This window comes from Salmo salar, chromosome ssa13, assembly GCF_905237065.1.
Source record: "Salmo salar chromosome ssa13, Ssal_v3.1, whole genome shotgun sequence".
Lineage (NCBI taxonomy): Eukaryota > Metazoa > Chordata > Actinopteri > Salmoniformes > Salmonidae > Salmo > Salmo salar.
In genome coordinates this window covers 64470350-64494506 of record NC_059454.1, presented here as the reverse complement: position 1 = coordinate 64494506, position 24157 = coordinate 64470350, and the positions used below count along the sequence as shown (strand labels likewise).

The following is a 24157-nucleotide window of genomic DNA, read 5'->3' as shown; positions in this document are numbered from 1 at the left end:
GATTCAAACCAACACTGTGCCAGAGCCTGCACTTTACCGCTAGACCAGCCAGGCCACACAATGTATGATTTTTAGAGGAAAACTATATACTTCTGGAGCATGAACATAAAGTATAATTCAAACAATCTTCTTGACCCTAACCAGTCAGGCTTCAAGACGGGTCACTCAACCGAGACTGCTCTTCTCTGTCACGGAGGCTCTCTGCACTGCCAAAACTGCCTCTCTCTCCTCTGTTCTCATCCTCCTAAATCTACCTGCTGCCTTTGACACCATGAACCATCAGATCCTCCTCTCCACTCTCTCAGGGCTGGGCATCCCAGGCTCATTCTTTAATTGGATCCTACCAGGTGATGTGGAGAGGATCTGTGTCTGTACCACGTACTCTCACTACTAGTGTCCGCCTGGGCTCGGTTCTAGGCCGTCTCCTTTCTATACACCAAGTCACTCGGCTCCGTCATATCCTCACATGGTCTCTCCTATCATTGCTATGCGGATGAAACTCAACTACTTTTCTTCTTCCCTCCTTTTGACACCCAGGTGGCAACACGCATCTCTGAGTGCCTGGCAGATATCTCAACTTGGATGTCGGTCCACCACCTCAAGCTCAACCACGACAAGACAGAGCTGCTCTTCCTCCCGGGAAGGCTTTCCCGCTCAAAGACCTCTTCATCACGGTTGATAGCGTCACCCTCGCAGAGTACAAAGAACCTTACAATGACCCTGGACAACACCCTGTCATTCTCTGCAAACATCAAAGCAGTGACTCGCTCATGCAGGTTCATGCTCTACAACATCCGTAGAGTACGACGCTACCTCATACATGAAGTGCGCAGGTCCTAATCCCGTCTGGACAACAGCAACTTGCTGTTGACTGGGCTCCCCGCTTGTGCCATCAAACCCCTGCAACTTATCCCGAATGCTGCAGCCTGCCTGATTTTCAACCTTCCCAAGTTCTCTCATGTCATTCCGTTTCTCCGCACACTCCACTGGCTTCCAGTCGAAGCTTGCATCCTCTACAACACCATGGTGCTTACCTACGGACCAGCCTAAGGAACGGCCCCTCCCTACCTTCAGGCTATGCTCAAACCCTACATCCCAACCTGAGCACTCCTTTCAGCCAACGTTGCACCTGCTTCCGACTCACCGCCCCATCATTACAGAATACCAACAAAAAAAAGCACCCTCAGGTCTCTTGGCCCTCCCACCCCTATTTAGGGACGCAACCCAGTCGTTCGTTTTTTTATGTTCCGTTGCCATGCTCAGTGGCAACGTTCTTATCCTTGCTTGCTGCTAGCTAGCCAACTAGCTACACAGTCACGATCTCTGCAGCCAGAATAACAGCAAAGGTCATTCTGTTGCATTTGTTTAATCTGTTTATCCCGCTTATACCACAGTTGCAAAATAAAGAAATATGAAAGCACCCATATACTGGTAGAAATAGAAAATATTTGTTGATATTTTCATTTATTTAAGCAAATTAAAACTTTCTCATCCCAGTCGTTCGTTTGATTAGTTTGATATTTATGGACCCGACGCATTCGTTAATGCTTTATCTACCGTTGCTATGCTCGCTGGCAACGTTCTTATCCCTTGCTTGCTAGCTAGCCAACTAGCTATGGCTAACAAAGTCACAACCTCTGCAGCCAGAATAATAGCAAAGTAGCTGTTTTCTATTGACGATGATATGCCCGATTTTGCCTGGCATAGCTAGAAAGTTTGCCTTCTCGTGAGAACACTCGTCAACATATCAAAACAAACTTTATTTGTCACATGCACATCAAACACTGACTGTTAATTACGAGGAGATCGCATTGCATATCAAACACAAGGCTAGAAGTTAGCTAAAGAGTTTGTGGCTAGCAAACCTGCCAATATGATGGGAGGATTTGGCAGCGGTGGGGATAAATTCATGTTTATCATTCAACACGTTAAGTCATCAGATGCTCCAAAAAAACTATCTGCAAAAACAAATTAATGCTAGCTAGCTACGTTTTTTTCTTCGTTGGACTTACGTTTACAACGTATCCAATTTCAGTTTGTGTAGTTGTTGGTTTAGCTTTCTGTAACTTTGTAGCAAGTACAGTCTGCATGTGTAAGCACATAATGGACTTTAAAACCAGACAACGGGACAGTTGGAAAAGATATCGGGACACCTTGCAATAATGATGCAATATTGTGTCATGATTGCAAGGTGCACCAATATCTTTTCCAACTGTCCCGTTGTCTGGTTTTAATGTCCATTCCAGAATGCCCTTGTAGCAAATCAGAAGCGAGTATACAACAACGTTGTGGTATAAAGTATTAGAATCTCTATTCTCACCAACATGTAATGTTACAAGCTAGGTGTGCTTGTCATACATTCATCCAGCCTGTCAATCAAACGTTACACTTGGTAACACTTGGTGGGACCACTGCCCTACCAACTGGTGTGTGTGTGTGTACAAAGGGGCTACCGGCCAAGTACAAAAGCCTAGCGTTTCATTAACACAGTGGGGTGGAGCGACTCAGTGTCTGGCAGCCTTCTGAAGCCAGAAAGCCACGACATGATGTGTTAGACAGCCATGACATAACTATTGGGTGTCGGAGGACAGGAAAACCATTTCAGCTCTCCTCTATTCAACAGAGCATACTTTTCCACTGCGTCTCAAATAGCACCCTATTCTCTATGTAGTGCACTACTTTTGACCAGGTCCCTCTGGACAAAAGTAATGCACTACATAGGGAATAGGGTGCCATTTGGGACACAACTCTCCTTCCAAGCCCGCATAAGAGGACGTTTGTAAATCTATTATCTGGGCTGCGAGTCTTTCGGCCTTTGGGGAGCGGTTCTCAATCGTTGGTTGGAATTGCCGTCCTCTCTTCCAATGAGTCTTCTTCCTCCTTTGTTCTTTTCGAGTTCTTACCAGAGTCATGTGTTAATTTCACTTTCATCGTTCAGCGAGATGAAAGAAGTGCAGTAATGTTCAGGTGTGATTAAAAGAACACTCGTTCATAATTGCAGCCCTCAGGATGGCCTCTTGCGCAGTACATCTCTTTCATGTTGAAGAGTAATCACAGGAGATTCACTGCCGAAACACTGCTGCTATCTGTTCTGTTCCAAGGACTCCATTTGGATCTTGCTATGGTCTGCTGGCAATTGGATAATGATTGCAAGCCCTTGGCATAGCATGGAATTTTGGCTAAATGTAAATTATGTAATTATTTTTCTTGTGTCATTTTCCTTGTGAGTGCATGGTAATCTGCATTTCTTGCATCATTTCATATTGGCTGATAGGAGATGCAGAGTTACATCTTTGCCTGTTTTTTAACACCAGGATCAAATGTGTTGGTCTGGTAGTGTATCATTCAACATTTCCAAATGGAATTCACTTTTATTTGTTTAATAAAAACAGAGACAAAATTATAAACCAGAGATTGATTCCATATAGACCTAAGGGATGATGAGTAAAAATCAATCCAGTACCACTAGAGGTCTGAAGTACATGCGTTTGGGAACAAGTGCTGTCGCTAGGCTGTGTGACAAACTCACGTTTTGACATAGGGGTCTGAGAAGCCGTTTGCGTCCATGGCGGCGAGGTGGGCACAGCGGACGATGCCTACCACCAGGCCAGACTTCTGGGAGCTGTACTTGAGGGAGATCATGATGCGCCCTCGTTCCTCCAAGGACTTGTCGTCTGTCTTGTCAATCTGCGGGTAAAGGAGTGGGGACACACAGAAGTCAAAGGAAAGGAGCACAGTGAGTACATAGTGGCGGTGTCGTGCTCGATAGAAACATAGTCTTACGCACATCACATTTTATACTGTATACTATACCACCATTATTTAGAACATTTTGATCCAAGTTGGCTCTTCATGAGGTCCAACAGTTGATCAACAGTTTAGAGGAACACTTGCTGTCCCCAGAAGTTACAGTAGTTAACATTCACACCCACAACCCATTACATGAGGAACCTGGTGGAGGAGACTGAGTGGGATGTACATAGCAGCTCCATCAGTTAGGGTTGATGACCAAGTTTTCAGTAAGGGCTTTTTAGATGGGCTTCTTCTCCAAATGCAAATGTCCATTGATCAGATTGGGAATCCAATCGAATGGGGTGACTTGATTTGGAGTTTGATTTGCAAAATAAGTATTGCTGTGGACTTCTTGGATCACACCTATAATCAATCTCCATGCAAGACAGTCCAAGTCCATACTTGTCAGGAGTGACTGCACAAGGACAGAGCAACTCTTTGCAGTTCCTTTAATACCATGTGCCTATTCATCTCGATTACATTCCAAATCTAAGATGTGCAAATTTGCCGATTCACTTTCCACCTTATCGGAAATGCACTTTGCCCATAATTCTCTGCTAATGACGCTAGCTAATTGGCTGTGCAGGAAGCGTCTCTAATGATTCCAGCCCCGCTGTGTGACTACTCTGTCTCGTTTACGTAACCCTCAGAGTGTTTGCACAGGGCTTCACAGAGACACCCTTAGATAGCCTCCTGGTTTAAACTAAAAAATAACAACAAAACAAAATGCAGACCAAGAGGGCAATGAATGGAGAGAGAGAGAGCGATAGAGGGTGAGCACATAAAGAGTAGGAAAGCTTGACATAGAAAATTGGAAGTTGGTAGGGGGACAGATCAAATGGAATGCACACTGAATTGTCAGAATGTCTGAGGTTTGTATATCTTATATTTAAGAGATAATGCCCGAGAAGCCGGTGTTTGGAGGATATATTGGCATGGTGTTGTTATGCCCGAGATGAAGTCTCAGGCCTAAAAACAAAAGCTTTGCGTTTTTTTTCATTTTATATTTTATATTCTTCAAAGTAGCCACCCTTTGCCTTGATGAATGCTTTGCACACTCTTGACATTCTCTCAACCAGCTTCATGAGCAGGTAGACACCTGAAATGGTGTGCCTTCTTAAAAGTTAATTTGTGGAATTTCTTTCCTTCTTAATGCGTTTGAGCGAATCAGTTGTGTTGTGACAAGGTAGGGGTGGTATACAGAATATAGCCCTATTTGGAAAAAGACCAAGTACATATTATGGCAAGAACAGCTCAAATAAGCAAAGAGAAACGACAGTCCATCATTACTGACATGAAGGTCAGCACATTAACACACATAATGTCAGCACGTAGCTCAGTAATCCACAGGCTGATAAAAAGGCTGCACGTTGTAAAGCCAGCATGGAAAGAAAGACAGTGATGCTCAGTCAAAGACTGGGCTAAGCCTTCTCTGAGTAGTCAGAGCAGATTCCCTCCAGTGCTGTTGATGGTAAGAGAAAACACATTTCTGTGAGCGCTCTTAAACCCGATGAAATTAGGCGATTTTAACGACACGCTCGGATAAAAGAGTGAATGTTAAGAAAGGGCTCATCCCAATCAATCAGCTCATTCGTAAAAAGTAAAGCTCCCAAACTAAGGCTCTTGGAAACAGCAACCCAAACGTGGAGAAAGTTTGGAGGATCAAATGTTGCAGCTCAACTAAGTATCCATTTGGTAGAGCTTGAGTTAAATTCCAATTAAGGTGGAGCTACAGTATTGTATGTGAAAAAATATATGACTAGCGACAGTACTGTAAAATAACGACAATAGCTAGAAACATCCTCTAGTGCGCTAAGTCGCTAAGTAAGTAGCTCGTGAGTAAATCAAATGCCTCGGGCATCCATGGCAAGTCCTTGTTAAAAGCCCATGAGTTAATATAATTCCTTGTGTGAATTATGAGAGACTGTCATTCCCTCTGGTTTTTAATGCTGTAAACCTGCTTAATTCAGGGAGAGAGGCAGTGTTGAACTGAGCCCTTAGTAAGTGGTGCTCCATTGAAATGTCTGTGGTTGTTTCATGAAGTTAATTTACAGTGTGTTAAAAGGGGATGTACAGGTATATGAAATGTTTTCAAATCAAATTCAATTTTATTGGTCACATACAGGCGATTAGTAGATGTTATTGCGGGTGTAACGAAATGCTTGTGCTTCTAGCTCCGACAGTAATATCTAAGAAATTACACAACATACCCAATACACACAAATCTAAGTAGGAATGAATTAAGACTATATACATATGGATGAGCGATGTCAGAGCGGAATGGACTAAGATACAGGAGAATGGTATAGTTTTAAGGTCAATCATGTATTAATTCTAATCCAAGATTGCGTAGCAGTCAGGCGTCTTTGTCTTCATCTTGTCGTGTATATATCTTTTTTCTTTGCATATCTTTTTTTAAATATCTTTTTCTTAACCTCAACTTCAACATACTCTCCTGCAACCCGCCTCACCCAATCTGGTATGGATCTGCTATTTTCTTTACTTTAGAACTGGAACCCCCAACAGAAGCTAGCCAGCTAACTAGCTACTAGCTAGTAGTCAGCTAGCCACTTCTAGCGGTCATCAGCTAACCTTTAGCCCGGACAACTCCTGCCAGTCTGCACAGCGCGATTCAACCCAGAGCATATCTGACTTCTTCTTCTCCATATCTCCGGATTCCTACCGCAAGCTCTGAACCTTTTCACCTGGATCATCACAGTTAGCTAGCTACTATCCGAGTGGCTACTCCTGGCTAATGTCTCTGTCCCGAAGCAAGCAGAAATTAGCCTGGAGCTAGCCTATGCTAGGCCCATCTCCCGGCTAGCTGAAGAGGTCCATCAGCCACTCCTTGGGCTACAATACCTATTTTGACAATTGGCCTGGACCCCTTTTAATGCCGATACGGAGCCCCACCGATTCATCACGACTGGACTACCGACGTAATCCGCCCGAGGGGTTTTTTCAACAGGCTCCTCCGTCGCGATGTCCCCTGAATGCCCATCTGCTAGCAGCGGCCCGCAAGCTGTCTAGAGCATATCGGACTGTTAGCTGAAGAGGTCCATCAGCCAATTTGTTCGGCTACTAAACCTATTTCGCCAATTGGCCTAGACCCTTTTACTACACGAAGCCCTGCTGATCCATCATGACTGGTCTGCCGATGTAACTGCACGAGGGGGCTACAACAGACTTATTCCGTTGCGACGTTCCTCTAAGGCCCATCTGCTAGCCTGCTAATCCCGGCCCGCTAGCTCTCTGAATCGCCGTGTCTCCAGCCTGCCTAGCTACTCACTGGACCCTATGATCACTCGGCTACGCATGCCTCTCCCTAATGTCAATATGCCTTGTCCATTGCTGTTTTGGTTAGTGATTATTGTCTTATTTCACTGTAGAGCCTCCAGCCCTGCTCAATATGCCTTAGCTAACACTTTTGTTCTACCTTCCACACATGCGGTGAGCTCACCTGGTTTAAATGGTGTCTCTACAGACAATACCTCTCTCAATGTCACTCAATGCCTAGGTTTACCTCCACTGTATTCACATCCTACCATACCTTTGTCTGTACATTATTCATTGAAACTATTCTACCATGCCCAAAAACCTGCTCCTTTTACTCTCTGTTCCGAACGTACTAGACGACCAGTTCTTATAGCCTTTAGCCGTACCCTTAACCTACTCCTCCTTTGTTCCTCTGGTGATGTAGAGGTTAATCCAGGACCTGCAGTGCCTAGCTCCACACCCATTCCCCAGACGCTCTCATTTGTTGACTTCTGTAACCGTAAAAACCTTGGTTTCATGCATGTTAACATTAGAAGCCTCCTCCCTAAGTTTGTTTTATTCACTGCTTTAGCACACTCTGCCAACCCGGATGTCCTAGCTGGGTCTGAATCCTGGCTTAGGAAGGCCACCAAAAATCCTGAAATTTCCATCCCTAACTATAACATTTTCCGACAAGATAGAACTGCCAAAGGGGGCGGAGTTGCAATCTACTGCAGAGATAGCCTGCAGAGTTCTGTCTTACTATCCAGGTCTGTGCTCAAACAATTTGAGCTTCTACTTTTAAAAATCCACCTTCCAGAAGCAAGTCTCTCACCATTGCCACTTGCTATAGACCACCTTCTGCCCCTAGCTGTGCCCTGGACAGCATATGTGAATTGATTGCCCACCATCTATCTTCAGAGCTCGTGCTGTTAGGTGACCTAAACTGGGACATGCTTAACACTCTGGCCATCCTACAATCTAAGCTTGATGCCCTCAATCTCACACAAATGATCAATGAACCTACCAGGTACATCCACAAATCCATAAACACGGGCACCCTCATCCTAACCAACCTGCCCTCCAAATACACCTCTGCTGTCTTCAACCAGGATTTCAGCGATCATTGCCTCATTGCCTGCGTCCGTAATAGGTCTGCGGTCAAACGACCACCCCTCATCACTGTCAAACGCTCCCTAAAACTCTTCAGCGAGCAGGCCTTTCTAATCGACCTGGCCCGGGTATCCTGGAAGGATATTGACCTCATTCCGTCAGTAGAGGATGCCTGGTTATTCTTTAAAAGTGCTTTCCTCACCATCTTAAATAAGCATGCCCCATTCAATTTTTTTAAAACCAGGAACAGATATAGCCCTTGGTTCTCTCCAGACCTGACTGCCCTTGACCAGCACAAAAACATCCTGTGGCGTTCTGCATCAGCATCGAATAGCCACCGCAATATGCAACTTTTCAGGGAAGTCAGGAACCAATATAAATAGGCAGTTAGGAAAGCATAGGCTAGCTTTTTCAAACAGAAATTTGCATCCTGTAGCACAAACTCCAAACAGTTCTGGGACACTGTAAAGTCCATTGAGAATAAGAGCGCCTCCTCCCAGCTGCCCACTGCACTGAGGCTAGGAAACACTGTCACTACCGATAAATCCGCGATAATTGAGAATTTCAATAAGAATTTTTCTACGGCTGGCCATGCTTTCCATCTGGCTACCCCTACCCCGGTCAACAGCCTGCACCCCCCACAGCATCCTGCCCAAGCCTCCCCATTTCTCCTTCACCCAAATCCAGATAGCTAATGTTTTGAAAGAGCTGCAAAATCTGGACCCCTACAAATCAGCCGGGCTTGACAATCTGAACCCTCTCTTTATAAAATTATCAGCCGAAATTGTTGCAACCCCTATTACTAGCCTGTTCAACCTCTCTTTCGTATCGTCTGAGATCCCCAAAGATTGGAAAGCTGCCGCAGTCATCCCCCTCTTCAAAGGGGGAGACACTCTAGACCCAAACTGCTACAGACCTATATCTAACCTACTTTGCCTTTCTAAGGTCTTCGAAAGCCAAATTAACAAACAGATCACCGACCATGTCGAATCCCAACGCACCTTCTCCGCTATGCAATCTGGTTTCCGAGCTGGTCATGGGTGCACCTTAGCCATGCTCAAGGTCCTAAACGATATCATAACCGCCATCGATAACAGACTGTACTGTGCAGCTGTATTCATCGACCTGGCCAAGGCTTTCGACTCTGTCAATCACCACATTCTTATTGGCAGACTCAACAGCCTTGGTTTCTCAAATGACTGCCTCACCTGGTTCACGAACTACATCTCAGACAGAGTTCAGTGTGTCAAATCGGAGGGCCTGTTGTCCGGACCTCTGGCAGTCTCTATGGGGGCGCCACAGGGTTAAATTCTCGGGCTGACTCTTTTCTCTGTATACATCAATGATGTCACTCTTGCTGCTGGTGATTCTCTGATCCACCTCTACGCAGATGACACCATTTTGTATACTTCTGGCCCTTCTTTGGACACTGTGTTAACAGACCTCCAGAGGAGCTTCAATGACATACAACTCTCCTTCCGTGGCCTCCAACTGCTCTTAAATGCAAGTATAACTAAATGCATGCACTTCAACCGATCGCTGCCCGCACCTGCCCACCCGTCCAGCATCACTACTCTGGACAGTTCTGACTTAGAATACGTGGACAACTACAAATAAATACCTAGGTGTCTGGTTAGACTGTAAACTCTCCTTCAAGACTCACATTAAGCATCTCCTATCCAAAATTAAATCTAGAATTGGCTTCCTATTTCGCAATTAAAGGTATATTTCACTGGTCACCCCCAAAGCCAATTCCTACTTTGGCCGCCTTTCCTTCCAGTTCTCTGCTGCTAATGACTGGAACGAATTGCATAAATCACTGAAGCTGGAGACTCATATCTCCCTCACTAACTTTAAGCACCAGCTGTCAGAGCAGCTCACAGATCACTGCAACTGTACATAGCCCATCTGTAAATAGCCCATCTAACTACCTCATCCCCATATTGTTATTTATTTATTTATTTATTTTTCTCCTTTGCACCCCAGTATCTCTACTTGCACATTCATCTTCTGCACATCTATCACTCCAGTGTTTAATTGCTATATTGTAATTATTTCGCCACTATGGCCTATTTATTGTACCTCCCTTATCTTACCTCATTTGCACACACTGTATAGACTTTTTCTATTGTGTTATTGACTGTATGTTTGTTTATTCCATGTGCAACTCTGTGTTGTTGTTTGTGTCGCACTGCTTTGTTTTATCTTGGCCAGGTCGCAGTTGTAAATGAGAACTTGTTCTCAACTAGCCTACCTGGTTAAATAAAGGTGAAATAAAACATTTAAAAAATGTATGACAGGATACATACAGTATTGCTGTCTTGCAACACAAGGTATTTAGGCAAATTATCTACACATAAAAAAATTTAACATTTACCTTTTTTTTTTTTTTTTTAACTTAGCAGTGTAGACAATATAATCAATTTAACTTAGGATATGGCTTAGGATATGCTTAATTTTCCCGGATATGCTTCATTTTGGTTTTAAATGGGTAGATGAAAAAGGCAATTTGGAGATAACTTACAGGTAGCTGTTTCTCCAGGCAGTTGTAGAAGTTCTTGGTCTGGTTGGGCTTGAGTTTCTTGAGGGGGATGCGCGTCTCACCGATGAACTCATTGTGGCGGAACTTGTCTTCGTCACACACTGAAATCCTGAAAGTACAGAACAGAGAGAGAGAGAGAGAGTCAGAGAGAGAGATCAAAAGATACAAAGCAGCTATGAGAGAGAAATAAAAAAGAAGACTGCAAAAGAGAGACAGCAGCCGCAGAAGAGTTGAACTGACAATGGGCTACTATTTAATCAAACCCAGTCACCAGGTTTCCTGGATTAGAAATCAAATAACATTTTACTTTTATTTACTGTTTTTTGTTTTTGCATACAAAATACACACATCAAATACAATCAATAGATAATAACACAATCAATCAAATACAGTAGTTACCCCAACAGTCTCCCCTACAGTTTCCCAACCTATCAAGACTTCAGAAATCCTCTGTGAACTCCTCTATGAACAGGTTTCCCACCAATGCACTCAAGTGACTAAAAGGCACTCGGGAGTCTAATCTCAGAGTGCCCTGAAATTAATTCCATGTACAGTACCAATCAAAAGTTTGGACACACCTACCCATTCCAGGATGTTCATTTATTTTTTACTATTTTCTACCTTGTAAAATAATGGTGAAGACATCAAAACTATGAAATAGCACATATGGAATCAGGCCTTCATGGTTGAATTTCTGCAAAGAAACCACTACTAAAGGACATCAATAAGAAGAAGAGACTTGCTTGGGCCAAGAAACACAAGCATTGGACATTAGACAGGTGGAAATCGGTCCTTTGGTCTGATGAGTCCAAATGTAAGGTTTTTGGTTCCAACCGCTGTGTCTTTGTGAGATGCATAATAGGTGAATGGATGATCTCCACATGTGTAGTTCCCACCGTGAAGCATGGAGGAGGAGGTGTGATGGTGTGGGGGTGCTTTGCTGGTGACACTGTCAGTGATAAAATATATTTTGGTTTGTTTAACACTTTTGGTTACTACACGATTCCCAATGTGTAATTTCATAGTTTGGATGTCTTCTATATTATTCTACAATGTAGAAAATAGTAAAATAAAGAAAATCCCTTGAGTAGGTGTCTCCAAACTTTTGACTGGTACTGTATGTGGCATGTAAAACCTAAAGGCTGTTTTGTCTAGATCATAAGCGACAAAAGGATTTTTAAGAATTAGCCTTTTCTGGGAGCGAGTGGCATATTTTATATTTCTATATATCAGGAGCGATGTGAGGTAGTATATGGTAGTTTCTGCAGGAGAGCTTTGTAAATTAACAGAAGGCAATGTTTCGTTCTCCCCATTGCTAGTGATGGCCAGACCACTTCATATGACTGAATAGAACCCTATTCCTCCTCTCTGAGAATACTGAAGTTGGTCCTTGCTTTATCATGTAGCATTTTAAAGCTGGCTGACCAAGTGGTCCAGTGTGGACCAGTTGGTAAAAGTGTAGTGCTAGCAATGCCATGATTGTGGGTTCAACATACTTGAAAAGGGGCTGAACTTACTGATTTAGCCTAGGTTTCAATCATCCTCATTAGGAAATGCTACCGAGAACGAGATTTGGGACTTGGAGGTGTGCTTTGATGTGGGTGTCTCTTGTGTGCAAGGTTATTATAGTTTAGTTTTTTGGTTCAAGGTTTTAATGTCATTGTAATTTGGATCTATTGAAATGATTAAATATTGTCCATTGTATACTTTATTGATGGTCCCTAACTAGCCCTATAGGGATATCCAAAGTCAAACCAAATTTGCCACGGTCAGTGTGCTGGGCATTACGATCAGGTTGTATGCAGTTGCGCTCCAAATGAATGATTACTTGGGTACTGCTATCTGTGTGCAGGATTGAAATAAACCCAACCCAAGGAAAACTATTCAGTACCCTTCACTCCGTAACATACCATTATTTCCTAAAAATCTCAGTTTTGGACAAGACTCACTATAGCTTCCTGCCCCTGATTGATACCTAGCTATACCCAGCATGCTTTTGGCTTGCTAGCAGCCACACATCTTCAGGGGACAAATAAAATATAAGGATAAATCTTATGAGCAGAGGGCTGGCCCCTGCTATGACAACATACCCTAAACTAAAGCTATGCCAGAAACTCCTGCTCTTTATAGTCAGAGCCACAGCATCCGCTATCAAAATAAAAGTCAAATTACAGTCCCACACTAGCGTGGCTAGGCGATACATCGTCCCCAGTTAACACCCACCCTTATGAATGGTTAAAGCAAGTCATATAATGCACTGAGCATAATAACAGGGACTACAGTGGCTTGCGAAAGTATTCACCACCTTGGCATTTTTACTATTTTGTTGCCTTACAACCTACAATTAAAATGGATTGTTGGGGGGGTTGTATCATTTCATTTACACAACATAACTACTACTTTGAAGATGCAAAATACTTTGAAGATGCAAAAAAACAAACAAGAAATAAGACAAAAAAAAACGGAAAACTCGAGCGTGCATAACTATTCACCCCCCCAAAGTCAATACTTTGTAGAGCCACCTTTTGCAGCAATTACAGCTGCAAGTCTCTTAGGGTATGTCTCTATAAGCTTGGCACATCTAGCCACTGGGATTTTTGCCCATTCTTCAAGGCAAAACTGCTTCAAGTTGGATGTACAGCAATCTTTAAGTCATACAACAGATCTGTGGCCTTTCAGCACGGGTGTATATATACTGTCATGTGACAGATCATGTGATACTTAGATTGCACACAGGTGGACTTTATTTAACTAATTATGTGACTTCTGAAGGTAATTGGCTGCACCAGATGTTATTTAGGGGCTTTATAGTAAAGGGGTGAATACATATGCATGCACCACTTTCCCGTTTTTTTTTTTGTTCAATTTTCTGAAACAAGCTATTTTTTTTATTTCACTTCACCAATTTGGACTATTTTGTGTATGTCCATTACATGAAATCCAAATAAAAATCCAATTAAATTACAGGTTGTAATGCAACAAAATAGGAAAAACTCCAAGGGGGATGAATACTTTTGCAAGGCACTATATACAGTTTGAACATACAAAGTGTTACAGATTTCTCTTTTAGCCTCTTCTCAGCGAGCCCCCCTTCTACCTCCCATAACACCTCGAGGGCTCTTTAATGATCTGTAACGATTCTGCCCTCCTTTTGAGCATTTCATTCAGTTCCAATAACTACACAGAATGTTCTCAACAGTGTGTGTATATGAACAGTGCTTTTGCGAGCACACTCATCCAGTGTTCTCCTTTGTGTGGCGTACAGTACATCTATTTACATTGAGCTCATGATGTGTGAAATTAGTTATTTTCTCTGTGTGTAATTGATTGATAGGTGGAGGGAAACCATGGGCCTTCGTACAACAAATTATAATTACATTCCACTCATGAGGGGCAAATCTAATCGCAGCAGCAACATTAGAAACTCCATTGAGCAGTCACCAATTTATCCTATGGACAGGTGGTACAGATTTCAAATAAATTAATTTAGAGAGGAAATGGATTTGTTGGCTGTGGAACGTACGTGGGGTTCTTTCTCATCCTCTGTTGTTCCTGTTGAATTAAATAGATGGTAAAGGCACGGTTATGAGATGAATAGAACATCTGAATTCGATGAGGGTGCAGAGAAAATAGTTTCGTGGCTTATCCAGAGGAGTGAGGACATATTCTTTCCTTTTCAATCTCGTCTCGCCTGCAAAAAACAATCACATTTCACTCAGAGAATGTTCTCAATATTTCTTGTAAAAGTAACTAGAGAATCAGTCCTATTTAGATTATGACTGGTAAAACTGTATCTTGGAGAACAATGAATATCATTGTTCATCAGTTTCTGTGATTAGTTGGTAAAATAATACTTGATGTAAGTTGCTCTAGATATGACGAGTACTTGCTAAAATGACAAAAATGTAAATGTGATGTTTTCCTAAAACAAAGTTACATTAATGGGGATTTGGTGGTGAGTCGGTGGACACAAACGGGTTCCATTTCATCATGAGTGGCTCAGTGATTTTCACAGTTCTATTATCACAAATTTTCAATTACATCAATTACTCTGACAGCTTATGGAAAACAATGCTATTGAGCAAGGTTAATGACACGCCGATTAGCTAACACCTAAAACAGGAGTGTGGACCGTTTTTGGCTTCTTACGATGAGTTATCAAAGTGGAAGCTGATTCTATTAGCGAAAATGCCACATGGGATGTGTTTTGCTTTCTATGACCTTGTTTACAGCTTTGAGTGGATCGAAACGAAAAGCACCACAGTCATTATCTTCTCAAAATGTTAGCGATGAAGTGCTAGCTTGTTTGACAGCCCAGCATGCTTAAAGTCATGATTGAAGCTGAAAAGGTCAGTAGTTCTGTGTTTTGATGAATAAATAACAAACGTAAATGACATTGGTACTTAGAACCCTTCATTCTCAAACATGATGAAAGATTCAGGACTACAGCTCAAATGAATTTTCTCCCCAAGGTGTGCACGTTTACACTTCACCTTGTGGATGTAAAAGGAATGGACGGGTGTAAGAGATATAGTCGAAACTCCCTCTAGCAAATTCATACACCCTCCCAATAGCTTTAAACACTTGACTGAACGAGTGCACCCTTTTTAGGGGGCCCAAGCAGGGTGAAGGCTAGTAGTGAAGGCTAGTAGTGGCCCTCCCATTCATTCTTAACCAAGTATTGACAATACCATCAACTACACATTCCACTTCATTAGCCTAACATTTTAGTTGAGGATAAACTGCTAGTGGCCCTCCCATTCATCCTTAACCAAGTATTGGCCAATTGACAATATCATCAACTACTCATTCCACTTCATTAGCCTAACATTTTAGTTGAGGATAAATTGGTGTACGTTGGTGTGTACAGATGGTTAAGATTAGGATTGAGGGAGGGGAAACTGATCCCAGATCTGTACCTGGGGAAACTTCACCCCGGAGCAGGTGAATACCACAAACTACTTTTGACTGCAGTGGCACGAGGTCAATGCCATTCAACATGTGAGATGGCATTGATTTGGATTCAAAACAGAGAACAAGATGCTAAGACACATTATAGGGCTCTGAATTGGAAGGAAATAGTAAATATAATTAAGATAAGCTTTTAATAAATCTTAAATTAGTTTTGTTAGATAAATAATTTAGAGTTTAACCATAAAAATGGTGAAGTCTCATTTTGAGTGAGATTTCTCCAACAAGATTTTGGTTGAATAAAGGTTGAAAATGAAAAAAATCTGATGAGATGGAGGTAGTAGACAATGCCAACTCAAACTTGGTTGTATTTGTGAATCCTCAATTTGACTTTAATTGATAAACAAATCAGGTAACAATGTTGCTGTTTCTGAGCGATGACAGCTTTTGTGTGTAATTAAAACGATGACACCAAATATTCAATGTAAAATGTATTGTCACAACAACAATAACATGTCCAAAAGATCAAAAACAGCACCAAACATTGCTGCAGTGGATGTCAAATCAGACCTGGACTCTATTCGAAGTCCTTACCGTTTCAATACGCCTGCCAATATTCAGTGACAAGCCTGTCCAGCTCTAGCCAGCTTGCTCACAGTGTGTGAGATATGGAAGGGTGGTGAGGGGATGGAGGGAGGGAGGGAGTGAGCAAGCGATGGAGGGGAGAGAGAGGGTGAAACACACAGCTATCTCTCCCAGTAGGCCTAATCCAGCTGTCACACCCCAGCTCTCCTCTCCTCCTCAGTGACAGGATAAACAGGGCCTCTCTCCCTCGTTCCGTTCGCTCCCATTTCCCAGCCTGCCCAGCTCCCAGTGCCCTGCTCATCCATCTCCATTACGTCCTGACGGGAGCGAGCCATGGACAGCCCCAGGGGGAACGAGAGGGCAGCCCCTATCCATGATCCATGCCACAGCTGTGGTTCCCCTACAATTCCGCTTTAGAAATTATATTACATTTCTGAATATATCTCTGTCGAAGCCCCCTCACCCCCACCAACTCATATCCATTCTCACCATCTCCTATGCAACTTTATGCTGCAGTGTAACATAGTACCTTACTGTCATTTGACTCAGTTCAGGTATAGTGATACATTCACTTTCCTCTCTGCTCGTCATTGTAGGAGAGAGTGGGGGAAATTGAGCCAAAGGGGTAAGTTGAGCCACCCTTGTTTTTAAGAAACCCAACATTTTAGGAAGAGGTCGTCATTTCATGGAGTCTGTGAAGAAAGAAACCACATGGAAAGTAGTAAGCAAGTTAGGTCCCAAAAACGGATTTTCACCAAGTCAAATAAATGTATTGTGTTAAAGGTTTCATGATGCTTGTATCTAAACCAAAGTCGGTCATTTAAGATTGTTCTATACATCAGTTGGGGTCTCTACAAACTTCAATATGAGGTCTTAAACCTAGAATGAAAGTGCATCCTTGTAGCTATGTGGGCTAGTCAAAATGTTTGTCTTGGGTTAAGTTTAGCTAATGGTTGAGCCAATGGCATGTTGACAAATTGAAGCGTTTTCTTCCCAGCCGTAATACAAGGAATTATCGCTGGGATACGAGGTTACAACAGGGCTGGCCTATATTAAAAGTGTGGTCCAGAGTGAGTGGCAAGGAATAAGTAAATCCTAAATATTTCTAAAACTAAAAGCATTGTATTTGGGACAAATCATTCACTAAACCCTAAACCTCAACTAAATCTTGTAATAAATCATGTGGAAATTGAGCAAAGTTGAGGTGACTAAACTGCTTGGAGTTAGCCTGGATTTTAACTGTCATGGTCAAAACATATTGATACAACAGTAGCTAAAATGGGGAGAAGTATGTCCATGGTAAGGCACTGCTCTACTTCCTTGACAGCACTGTCAACAAGGCAGGTCCTACAGGCCCTAGATTTGTCGCACCTGGACTACTGTTCAGTCGTGTGGTCAGGTGCCACAAAAAAGGACTTAGGAAAATTGCAATTGGTTCAGAACAGGGCAGCACAGCTGGCCCTTGGATGTACACAGAGAGCTAATATTAATAATATGCATGTCAATCTCTCCTTGCTCAAAGTGGAGGAGAGATTGACTTCATCACTGCTTGTATTTATGAGAGGTATTGACATGTTGAATGCACTGAGCTGTCTGTTTGAACTACTGGCGCACAGCTCGGACACCCATGCATACCCCACAAGACATGCCACAAAGGGTCTCTTCACAGTCCCCAAGTCCAGAACAGACTATGGAATGTGCACAGTACTAAATAGAGCCATGACGACATGGAACTCTATTCCACATCAAGTAACTCATGCAAGCAGTAAAATTAGATTAAACAAATAGATAAACACCTTATGGAACAGCGGGGACTGTGAAGCAACACAAACATAGGCACAGACACATGCATACACACACACACATTTTGGATTTTGTACTGTATATATGTGGTAGTGGTGGAGTAGGGGCCTGAGGGCACACAGTTTGTGAATTATTGTAATGTTTTAATATTGTATTAACTGCCTTAATTTTGCTGGACCCCAGGAAGAGTAGCTACTGACTTGGCAGTAGCTAATGGGGATCCATGATAAATACAAATACAAATACAATGATCCAAAACATGCAATCAAATCTACATGAAAATGGTCAAAGTCCATACCTAATCCCATTTGAGATGTTGTGGCAGGACTTGAAACGATTAGCTACTTTCACTCACAAATGTTGCTGAGTGAAAGTAGCTCTGCATGCAAGAGTGGGCCAAAATTCCTCCACAGCGATGTGAGAGACTGATCAACAACTACAGGAAGAATTTGGTTGCAGTCATTGCAGCTAAAGGTGGCGCGACCAGTGTAAGTGGCAATAACTTTGATAATTAAATAAATAATTGCCCTTTTTTTGTTATTTGTAAACTCAAGTTCCCTTTATCTAATATTAGGTTTTGGTTAAAGATCTCAAAAAAGAGAAAATCTGAAAAGGAGCAAATACTTTTTCACGGCACTGTATGTTTGTGGGGGGTTGCTCTCTCTGCAGTGGTTTGAAATTAACTGAACGCAGTGACGTCTCTGTTTGGTGCTCGGTCAGCAATTGTGGGACTCTATTCTCTGCTCCAAGAACAAATGTCCAAAAATAAAAAGGACATTTATTTAAATAGTAGTCATGCCTCAGCGTGCTCACTTCAATGTTCTAAGCATCCCCCCTACCTCTTTCGTACGCATGTCACACGTTCGCACACACAGAGTGAAAATAATATCTTTAGAAGATGTGAGTCTATCAAATAGCTCAAATTAACCAATTACGCAGAGGTCAGTGAGTGGGAACGCATTTTGTTTGATATGATTGGTGAAAGCTTATGTTTCACAGAGTAATCAGGATAAATCGAGTCAAAATGGGCTAAGTAGAACATACAACTACGTCCTACAATGGATGGCAGGTGGCTTAGATTAGAGACAGATGTGCAACTGGGTCGCAGCAGTGCAAGAGGGCAGCAGGTTCGAATCCCAAGTCTGACGGTATAAAAATGTGATACAATCTCGTCCTACTGAGAATCCAAAAGGCGTATGTTGTAAGCATGACATTTAATGGACATCTTGTTCAACTTCACTGCTTGAGGACATCCTACAGCTGATTCGAGCAACAATCCCCTCTACCAAAAATGAACCCATTGAATGTCTATCTGAACAGAGTTAACCATGGACTTGAATGGGTCGTCTTGGGTTTGTTGAAGACGATTCCCTGCTCAACAGAGCCTTTAAACCAAGCCATCACTCCTCGTGTACACATCTGTCTATCCTTGCAGAAAACTAGGCTAGGGCAAGCTTCTCGTAGTGACACAATTAATATATAAATTAACCCGAGCAAACAAAGAGTGAATCGTTGGAGGCATTGAGGGTCAGTGCAGACACTCCAATCCGCTGCCTGGGACTAGTGAACAGCAGATAATTACAGAGTCTGCATTATAAAGGGAATAGTGTGGCATTTGGGACACACACTGTAGTGTGTTTAAGAGCCTTATACAGATTTGATTGACTCCTGGGAAGGATCAAGGGGAGAAACACAAACACACATCTCTTCACGGATGATCCACAATACAAGTGTTTAATTTGACTTCAATGCATATTCAAATAAATAAATATGTGATTTCTAGTGTTGGGTTCTGAGAATATGAAATAATATTTTATTCATGTCACTGAGGGAGAGAGGGGAATGTATAACGTTTACATTCTGTCCAGATATGTTATTGTTAGCCATCAGGGTTCCTTTGGGAGGAGAAGAGGCACAGTCTGGTACAAGTTAACATGACAGCCGTGAGTTGGGGAGGACACTTTGGGGCAGAGGTCAGGTCAGATGAAGTGAGGAAGAACAGATATCACTGAGGTTCTGTCTAGCAACAGAGATGCATTGCCTGTTCAGATGTGTAGTAGACTCAGCATAGGAGAAAGGGTTAAATATCAGTGCTTGTGTGAATATGTTTGTCTCATGCAGCTGTATCGACCAAATGGGTGAATTAACTTGGTTTGAGCTTTATTAAGCGTCCGTGAGTTTTAATAGGTTCATTTAGAACCTAACACTAGAAAACTAACTCTGTCCAATACTGAATAATCACTCCTCTTGGCCCTTGTGAAGAGAGAGGGAGAGGAGTGATGGAGGATGACAGGGAAGCTGTCAGATTAGGCTGAGGCTAATGCAGTGTGTGGCTAAGGAAGCCTTACTGCTGAGCCTATACGATTATCTCAGCGTCTCATAATGTTTATAAGGAGCAGGGCCTTTGCCTCATCTCTCCCATTTGTTATGACTGAGTACAGTATGTTCCAATGCTCTCAGGTGATTGGCTGCTGATTACCTCCACTTACCCAGCTCGAGTGAAACACGCTGTTATAGCTGGTATGGTTAATTTAGTCTTTTCATTATGGTTGTTGGAGTAACTGAATTCATTAGAAGGTGGTTTACATTTACATTTTTTACATTTTTTTTTACATTTTTGGTCATTTAGCAGACGCTCTTATCCAGAGCGACTTACAGTAGTAAATGCATACATTTCATACATTTTTTTCCTGTGCTGGCCCCCCGTGGGAATCGAACCCACAACCCTGGCGTTGCAAACACCATGCTCTACCAACTGAGCTACAGGGAAGGCTTGAATGGGAACCCTTCAGATGAAATGGGTTACATTGCTACCAGGTAATAGTTTACGTGCTCCATGCTATATACTTGAATGCCCCTTTCCAAGGATATTTAGAACACCCCGAATCTGAAATAATATCCCTTTGTTTTTTTAGAAAAGGTAGAGGGACTTCAATTTGGACTTGAGAGGGCATCAAATGTTCTGCATGCGGCTATGGAAACATGACCTGTTCAATCGGACGTGCTACTTTGTTCAGGAACAGCTGTTTCACTCTCTCTCTCTCAGTCTCTATTAACGTTTGAGCATATTGAAGAATGATCTAGCCTTAATGGCCATGTATTCTTATAATCTCCAACCGGCACAGCCAGAAGAGGACTGCCCACCCCTCGGAGCCTGGTTCCTCTCAGGTTCCTCTCAGGTTCCTCCTAGCCAATGTGCTTCTGCATCGCTTGCTATTTGGGATTTTAGGCTGGGTATCTGTATAGCACTTTGTGACAACTGCTAAGTCCATCAACAAGTTTGCTGACGACACGACGGTGAAACAGTCTACAGGGGGGTGGAGCGCGTCAACAGGAACAGCTGCACCATTGAGAGAATCCTGACTGGTTGCATTACCGTCTGGTATGGCAACTGTACCGCCCGCGAGTGGAAGGCCCTACAGAGGGTGATGAGTAAGGCCCAGCGCTTCCCTGTGGGCACACTTCCAGCCATCCAGGACGTACATTCTATCCCCTGGCCATAAGACAGTTAAATCCATAACAACTACTGCTCTCCCACAGACTATCCATACTGACTTAATGCCCATCCACAGGTCTCTACCCACTCAGACACAACCTATGCTGATGCTACTATTGTCCATTGATTATTGATTGCCATTAGTATTTATAGTGCCTTCAGAAGGTATTCATGCCCCTTGACCTTTTCCACATTTTGTTGTGTTACAGCCTGAATTTAAAATTGATTACATTTCGATTTTCTGTCACTGGCCTACAAACAATAACCCATAATGTCGAAGTCAAATGATGTTTTTCGGCATTTTTACAACTGAATAAATAATGGCAAGCTGAAAAAAGTTCAGGAGTAAAAATGTGCTTAACAAGTCACATAATAAGTTGCATGGACACATTCTGTGTGCAATAACAATGTTTAACATGATTTTTGAATGACTCCCTCATCTCTGTACCCCACACATACAATTATCGAGCAGTGAATTTCAAACACAGATTCAACCATAAAGACCTGGGAGGTTTTCCAATGCCTCACAAAGAAGGGCACCAACTGGTAGATGAAAAAAAAATCAGACATTTAATATGAAATCAAAGTTTATTTGTCACGTGCACTGAATACAACCTTACAGTGAAATGCTTACTTACAGGCTCTAACCAATAGTGAAAAAAAGGTGTTAGGTGAACAATAGGTAAGTAAAGAAATAAAAAAACAGTAAAAAGACAGGCTATATACAGTAGCGAGGCTATAAAACTAGCGAGGCTACATACAGACACCGGTTATTCAGGCTGATTGAGGTAGTATGTACATGTAGATATGGTTAAAGTGACTATGCATATATGATGAACAGAGAGTAGCAGTAGTGTAAAAGAGGGGTTGGCGGGTGGTGGGACAATGCAGATAGCCTGGTTAGCCAATGTGCCGGAGCACTGGTTGGTCGGCCCAATTGAGGTAGTATGTACATGAATGTATAGTTAAAGTGACTATGCATATATGATAAACAGAGAGTAGCAGCAGCGTAAAAAGAGGGGTTGGGGGGGCACACAATGCAAATAGTTCAGGTAGCCATTTGATTACCTGTTCAGGAGTCTTATGGCTTGGGGGTAAAAACTGTTGAGAAGCCTTTTTGTCCTAGACTTGGCACTCCGGTACTGCTTGCCATGCGGTAGTAGAGAGAACAGTCTATGACTGGTGTAGAAGTCCTGGATGGCAGGCAGCTTAGCCCCAGTGATGTACTGGGCCGTACGCACTACCCTCTGTAGTGCCTTGCGGTCAGAGGCCGAGCAATTGCCATACCAGGCAGTGATGCAACCAGTCAGGATGCTCTCGATGTTGCCTTTTGAGGATCTCAGGACCCATGCCAAATCTTTTAAGTTTCCTGAGGGGGAATAAGCTTTGTCGTGTCCTCTTCATGACTGTCTTGGTGTGTTTGGACCATTCTAGTTTGTTGTTGATGTGGACACCAAGGAACTTGAAGCTCTCAACCTTCTCCACTACAGCCCTGTCGATGAGAATGGGGGCGTGCTCGGTTCTCCTTTTCCTGTAGTCCACAATCATCTCCTTAGTTTTGGTTATGTTGAGGGATAGGTTGTTATTCTGGCACCACCCGGCCAGGTCTCTGACCTCCCTATAGGCTGTCTCTTCGTTGTCGGTGATCAGGCCTACCACTGTTGTGTCGTCTGCAAACTTAATGATGGTGTTGGAGTCGTGCCTAAACATGCAGTCATGGGTGAACAGGGAGTACAGGAGGGGACTGAGCACGCACCCCTGTGGAGCTCCAGTGTTGAGGATCAGCATGGAAGATGTGTTGCTACCTACCCTCACCACCTGGGGGCGGCCTGTCTGGAAGTCCAGGATCCAGTTTCAGATGGAGGTGTTTAGTCCCAGGATCCTTAGCTTAGTGATGAGCTTTGAGGGTACTATGATGTGGAACGCTGAGCTGTAGTCAATGAATAGCATTCTCACATAAGTGTTCCTTTTGTCCAGGTAGGAAAGGGCAGTGTGGAGTGCAATAGAGATTGCATCATCTTTGGATCTGTTTGGGTGGTATGCAAATTGGAGTGGGTCTAGGGTTTCTGGGATAATGGTGTTAATGTGGGCCATAACCAACCTTTCAAAGCACTTCATGGCTATGTGAGTGCTACGGGTCTGTAGTCATTTAAGCAGGTTGCCTTTGTGTTCTTGTTGGTATTACAGACTCAATCAGGGACATGTTGAAAAGGTCAGTGAAGACACCTGCCAACTGGTCAGCACATGCCCAGAGCACACGTCCTGGTAATCCGCCTGGCCCAGCAGCCTTGTGTATGTTGACCTGTTTGAAGGTCTTACTCACGTCGGCTACGGAGAGCGTGATCACACAGTCGTCCGGAACAGCTGATGCTCTCATGCATGCCTCAGTGTTGCTTGCGTCGAAGTGAGCATAAAAATGATTTAGCTCGTATGGTAGGCTCGTGTCACTGGGCAGCTCGCGGCTGTGCTTCCCTTTGTAGTCTGTAATAGTTTGCAAGCCCTGCCACATAAGATGAGCGTCGGAGCCGGTGTAGTATGATTCAATCTTAGCCCTGTATTGACGCTTTGCCTGTTTGATGGTTCGTCGCAGGGCATAGCAGGATTTGTTGTAAGCTTCCGGGTTAGAGTCCCGCACCTAGAAAGCGGCAGCTCTACCCTTT

General features: G+C 43.0%; 1 protein-coding gene across 6 annotated transcripts in view; it reads right to left on the bottom strand.

Moving 5' to 3' along the window:
- Nucleotides 1-24157, bottom strand: part of LOC106567559 (double C2-like domain-containing protein beta) — a 365846-nt gene that overhangs the window by 20690 nt on the left and 320999 nt on the right. For all 6 annotated transcript variants that reach the window (XM_045693459.1, XM_045693460.1, XM_045693461.1 and 3 more), the window contains 2 exons: nt 10685-10811; nt 3530-3687 (listed from right to left, as the gene is read on the bottom strand). In XM_045693459.1, the coding sequence (XP_045549415.1) occupies nt 3530-3687; nt 10685-10811 (285 nt within the window). The remainder of the gene's footprint in view (nt 1-3529; nt 3688-10684; nt 10812-24157) is intronic.